The sequence below is a fragment of the Echinops telfairi genome, unplaced genomic scaffold, assembly GCF_000313985.2.
Source record: "Echinops telfairi isolate 266 unplaced genomic scaffold, ASM31398v2 ScPeMD7_11;HRSCAF=52, whole genome shotgun sequence".
NCBI lineage: Eukaryota > Metazoa > Chordata > Mammalia > Afrosoricida > Tenrecidae > Echinops > Echinops telfairi.
Window position 1 is genome coordinate 27,555,364 of NW_022103908.1, and position 6,517 is coordinate 27,561,880.

Sequence of the window (6,517 nt, forward strand, 5' to 3'; positions counted from 1 at the left end):
AACAGGGAGCCTCACCATTTTCTTTTGAAACACTCATGAGTTTGAGCCACTGATCATGTCGTTAGAAGTCCAAAGCTTACGTGATAGGACCACCAGACTACCCTAAAGAGGGGTTCTTCTGTTGAAACCAGGGTTTGAGACAGGAGCCTTTAGATCTGCAGTCAAATGTTCTCCCATATAAACTATTCGAGTGAATCATTTTGTTTTGAGAAACAGAACATCATTTTATCAAAAGTTTGCTGAGAATTACTGAGAAAAATGTTCATACAGTTTATTGTATTAAAAATAAAAGTATACATAATTTAAAAATCCTCATGAAACAAAGTCCATTCTTATTTCAATAGATCTTATGGGCCCAGTGGAACTGCCCTGTGGGCTTCCAAAGCTGTCATCTTTAACGGGAGCGGAAGCCTCAGTGAGTGGGTGGAACTGCTGAGTTTGTGGTTAGCAGCACAATGCATAACCCATTACACCACCAAGGCTTAAATACTTCATCACATGTAATAAAGTATACAAAACTAAGCACATCTATAAAACAAAGTAATATTTAGTCAAATTTAAGAGAAAATTAATATAAGGTCTATTAAAATCTGCCCATCAATAGCATGATCTAACATTTAGACTAACATGCACTTCAACTTGTGAATCAACAATTTAAAAAAATCTTACCTAATTAAAATTCAAGTAAAATGTTAATTTAATATTCATAACATTTAATTTTGCTCTTTTAATCAGTAAAGATGAAAACAGAGTCAGAGTAACCTTGAGGTAGTTGAGAAGGGTCGCTTTGATCACACCTATTTTCTCACGTACATTATAAACCAATTAGCAAGATTGAAAAGTTTATAAATGGAGAACAAAAACATCCTCTCCATTACTGATAACGAGTTGACTGGTGAACATATTAGGGGAGAGCCAAAATGGGTTTACTAACCCCAAACCTCGGGACAGCTCATGTGGATGTAAGTTAGAGTTTATAGAGTACCAATGTTGACCTAAGGGCCCCTAGTGATGCAATGGTTACGTGCTGTGCTGCTAACCACACGTTAGTAGTTCAAACCCACCAGCTACTTCAGGGAGAAGAGACCTAGAGATGAACTCCAATAAAAAGTATTGGCCTAGGCAATCCTGTGGAGCGGTTGTTCTCTGTCTCCTATGTCCATGATGGGTAGGACCAGACATAGTAGCATGCAACAATAATGCTTATCAAAACCACTGCTTCTCACAAGTCCAGGTGGAGAGGGGAAGGAGACCAACTTTTATCAAATAAGGTTTAACCAAAGAGAAGCATGGGGCAAAGGCGTTCTTGTTTTTTAAAGTGTGTAACAATGAAAGGAGACAATGGATATCTGAAAGGAGCATCTGGAGGATCTGTAGATCTGAAAGCCCAGGCCCTGGTGGTCACCAAAAGGTACCTGAAGAGGATGCTGGTGGAGTTGTTGATGGGAGCTATTGCTTCTCTGGGTCTGCAGCCAATTATCTGGTGTGGTGACTTTTTCGGTCATTGGTTCCAGACCTTGGGTGGAAAAAATTCTATGCATGCAGTTGAAGAAGGTCAGAACACACTGGGCCCTGCCAGTCCCTCTGTGGCTTTCTATCTTGGTTTCAGATTTCAAGGGCTTCAATGTGCATGGGTCCTGACCCCACTTTCAAAATCTCACATAAATTCTTTATTGGAAAATTCTAAGCTAGAATCATATAGGCAAGGGGATTTGGGGAACTATAATTCTAAATCAATTGATAGGAAAACCCATCACAGGATAGTCAAATCCCTGGCCCGTGAGTCCATTTTGACTCCTAGGTACCCTATAAGACAGAACTGAAATGACCTTTTAGGTCTTGAGGCTGTAAATCTTTATGAGAGCAAAAAGCCTCATCTTCCTCTGGAAGAGCTCCTACTGACCTTGTGGTTCGCAGCCTCACATGTAACACACTCTACTAGTAGGACTCTTGACAGGCGAGAAAATCTCTCATAAATATTAGAGGCTATCAACTGAGAAATTGTTGGTCTTAAATTGTTAAATTACTCCTCTTTGGGAAAAAGTAAAGTGTTAGTCAAGAGATCCAACGTGTTTATGAAATATTCCTTAAAAATTTTTGTGTGTATGTTTCAGGTTTATTGAAAACATTACAGCATTGTAGGGAAAGCTTCAAATAGCTCCTCGTGGTGTTAGGGATTTCTTCCCAATTGTGCGACCTACGGGTTACTCAGTCTACCAATGTCCAAGAGTTTCAAAATTCTACGAGTGTCTGATGTACTTCAATGATCTGCTCCAGTGGTGAGACCTCAGGAAGGTAACTAATTATCTCTTCAGTCTCTCCTCTTTCTGTAACTTGATGGAGTTACCTCTCATGGGGCCTCTCTGAATTAGCTTCAACACGTGTGTGATCTCGCATGCTATCCTGTTGCTGCTCTTCTTGCTATTGTGATCTCCTTATGCACTTTCAGCCCTCGTTGGTCTGGAAGTCATTGCCCAGACCTGTGCAGTATTTATTTCTCAATGAAGGCCGGGGCGACTTCTTCACGGTTTGGGGGCAATTGCAGCCCATGTTGGCGGGTACCTTATAAAAGAGGAAGTGAAATATTCATTTTAATAGATACCAAAAATGAGCAATGGAACCCTGGTGGCATAGTGGTTATGTGTTAGGCTATGATCTGCATGGTAGGCAGTTCAAAACCTCCATCAGCTCCTCTGGAGAAAGACTGGGCTTTCTACTCTGGTAAGCAGTTATTATCTCTGAACCACCAGCAGGTGACGATTGACTTGTTGATTGTGAATTGAGAAGAATGAGCAAGAATTCTTCACTTTGACAATTTCTAGTGTTAATGAAGATATTTGAAAGAAATATGCATATATTATTGGCGGCTATGTGTTATAAGATTATTGAAAGACAAGTTTTAGATATATATACCAAAATTTAAAACAAGCTTTATTAAACATTGTTACTATAAAATTATTAACATATTCAAAATTCCTTCATTTCTGACTGTAAGGCAGAGCATAACTGCCCTTTGGTGTTTTGAGACTTTAAATTTTTGCAGAAGTAGAGTTTCATCTTCCTGCCCCAGAGCAACTACTGAGTTTGAACCACTAACCTTGTAGTTAGCAGCTCAATGTGTATCCCATTACACCTGCAGAACTCCTGTTAGTATATCAATTTCTAAACAAATAAATGGAATAATATATAAATAATAAAATTTAAAAATTCCATTTATGATTCAATCACATTGATTACATACTTCAAGTAGTGGGCCTATTCTCACCCTCCTAAGAAAGGAAACTTCTATGAAACAAGTATATGACAACTTATTGTGGATGCCTTCACCTCATTAGTCATCCAAACATTATTAGCCTATCAACAGAAAGCCATATTAATTGTATTTGATAGAATTCGACATATTGCTAAAAGTTTTAAACATGAATACTCTTTAATACCCTATTTCCTTTTGTATCAAAAAGATGTAGTAGAAAGAGCGTGAAAAGATAAATTTACAAGTATAGTATCTATGGCGATATTTAGGAAAACTTGAAATCCTATTAAAAATCCATCAGGATTTCTTAAAAAAAATAGGAGGCCTACTTGTCATGAAAAATTCTTGAGCCTCACGGGGAGGGGCACGACTGATCAGAGCATATGGAACAAACAGAGAGGGATGGAGAAGGAGTGAAACACATCCTGGCTCACCATGCCCCGAGGATGATATTCCAGCTCAAAGCAGCCAATGCAAAGAGAGGACCACAGGGTCGGCCTCACCAAGAGACACAGCATCCTTCACTGTCTCATTGTGCTACAGGAACAACACTGGAGACACAGTGTGGGAATTGTGCCTGATCTGACCCAAACCCACCAGGGTGAAACGCTAAGGGCATGCAACAGAGCAGCAAGGGGGCAAAGCAATGAAGTCTCGGTGAATACCAAAAACAGCCTTTGGGGCCAGAGCGTGGCACCCCATCAGACTTGACCATAAAGCACTCCTAAGGGTGAATAGACCTGGAACTATTCTTAGCCTTTCTTTTGTTGTTGTTGTTTTTGTTGTTATTTTTGGTTTTTGTTGTTATTGTTGGTTTGTTTTGCTCTGTCTTGTTTTTGTACTTATGATTGTCTCTGCATATCTATCTAGATAAGATAGGTGGGATAAACAATCCGGAGGAGAAAACAATGCTACCAACTTTGCCGGAGGAAAATGAAGCCAGAAGAAAGGAAGGGGGGAGTCAACCAAACCAGGGACAAGGGAACAACAAGTGATCTGAAACTGATGGCAAGGAGAGTATAGGAGGTCTGGTGGGGCTTGATCAAGGGCAATGTAGCTGAGAATTACTGAAACCCAAATGAAGGCCAAACATGGTAGTGGGACAAGAGGAAAGTAAAAGGAAATAGAGGAAAGAACTAGGAGGCAAAGGACATTTATAGAGGTCTAAATACAGACATGTACATATGTAAATATATGTATCTATAATGATAGGGAAATAGATATTTGTACAAATATTTCTGTGTTAAGTATTTAGGTATCAGATGGACATTGGGCCTCTACTCAAGTACTCCCTTAACACAAGGAATCCAGATAGATATAGCCCTCAGGACCAATATTGAGAGCAGCAATACCAGAAGGGTAAAGGGAGGTGAGGCCAGACAGCAGGAACCTATCACAATGATCTACATATAACCCCTGCCCAGGGGGACGAACAACAGAAACGTGGGTGAGAGGAGTTATCAGTAAGTGTAAGACATGACAAAATAATAATAATTTATAAATTATCAAGGGTTCATGAGGGCAGGGGGAGAGAGGGGGAAAAAGGAGGAGCTAATACCAAGGGCTCAAGTAGAAAGCAAATGTTTTGAAAATGATGATAGCAACATATGTCCAAATGTGCTTGGCACAATGGATGGATCTATGGATTGTGATAAAAGCTGTATGAGCCCCCAATAAAATGATTTAAAAAAAATCTTAAGTCCAAACTATTAATTATATCTACATTAGAATATAAAATCTGTCATGCAAAAATGGATTTATTTTTTGGAAGAATGTATGGTATTTGAATATGTTATTGAGTTATTTATGTCTGAGAAAAATTCAGCTAATTTTTATGGTCTTATATCTTTATGTGCGGTTTGGATTTTTCCAATGTATATGTATTACACTTAGAATCTATCTTCTTTTACATTTTGGGATGAAATTACTATGGGAAAACTCACTATTTAAGTAAATATTCTGAACAAGTGCCAATGGTATCAATATTGTGCTTTTGTGAAAAAGCAAAGCAAAGTTGAAGAATGTGAACACATTAAAATCTCGAGAAGCTTTAATGACATTGAGAATAGTATTATCCCCTTAAGCAGGTAGAAATGCTTTCAATAAAATCCTTTACCTAAAATAGTTTACAGTGCCTAATGGGAGCATCAGAATCACTTTTGCTTCCTTTTTCTAAAAGATTATAAGAAGGTGGAGTTTATTGTTGCTATTCTATTTTTCTCTCTTTCTTTGGCTTTGATTCTACGGACGGAGCACTTTTCATCTCGCTACAGGTATGAGTCTGCATAGTCTCCTAGGAATGGTCTCTATGCAGGAAATAATATGGTGAGAAAAAGTTCTTCCTCCATTCTATATAATTTTCCCCACTGTGAGTCTGTGATCTGACCCTGAGTTTTATTTTGAATTCTGGTTGCCAACCAATTTTCTTTGGTGAAGTATAATCCCTGCCTTCTTGCTTTGTTAGCAGCTTCATTAGAAGCCTAGACATTGAAGGGTTTCCTCATATAAACATCGCTGCCATGTTCCCTTCTCTTTTTTTAGATAGTTTACAGTGAATAAAAGCCTTGTTAGAGTGAAGCCAAACATCAGAGCATAGACAAATAAAATTCCCTTTGAATTGACTGAAGGTTAAACTATCTGATTTACATCAGTTAAATATCTGAAAGTACACAAACATTAACTAGTGAGAGAAGGAAAGTATGAAATTAAATTTTCTATAAATCAACCCAAAAGATGAGTGTGGCAAATAACATTAAAAAACAAACAAACAAACAGCATTAGCACTGTCATACTAGTAGTGGTGTAGTTTACGATTAGAATCAGAGATTCTGAAGTCAGGCTGCCTATGTATAAAGTTTCAGAGCAACACTCAGCTCTGCTGTGTATCCTTGTAAAAGTTTCTAAGACTCCTGTCGCTCATTTATAACACAGAAATGATGGTGATAACTACCAGAGCGAGTCACGCCCCTGTGTGGTGCTAACGGTTAAGTGCTCTACTAGTAATTGAAAGGTTGGCTGTTTGAACCAGACAAAGGGTTCTAGCTTAGAAGAGAGGTCTGCTGATCTGATCCACAAGGTCATAGTCTTAACAAGTCTATGGAACTGTTCTATGTGTTATACAAGGGGCTGCCATGATGCAGAGATAACTGGATAGTAACTAACAACAGAAATAACCATATAGGGTAGATGTGAGATTTAAATGGTTTAATATATATAAAAAAATCAGAACAATGTTTGCTACTACTACTAAATGTTGAATTGTGA

At 38.3% G+C, this 6,517-nt stretch overlaps 1 protein-coding gene across 1 annotated transcript in view; it reads left to right on the forward strand.

Annotated features, from left to right (window-relative positions):
• The first annotated feature begins 1,328 nt into the window (after window positions 1-1,328).
• The window catches only part of LOC101652626 (coiled-coil domain-containing protein 71-like), a 44,944-nt gene continuing 39,755 nt past the window's right edge, over window positions 1,329-6,517 (forward strand). The window contains exon 1 of the mRNA XM_004707964.2: window positions 1,329-1,411. Coding sequence (XP_004708021.2) covers window positions 1,329-1,411 — 83 coding nt within the window. The remainder of the gene's footprint in view (window positions 1,412-6,517) is intronic.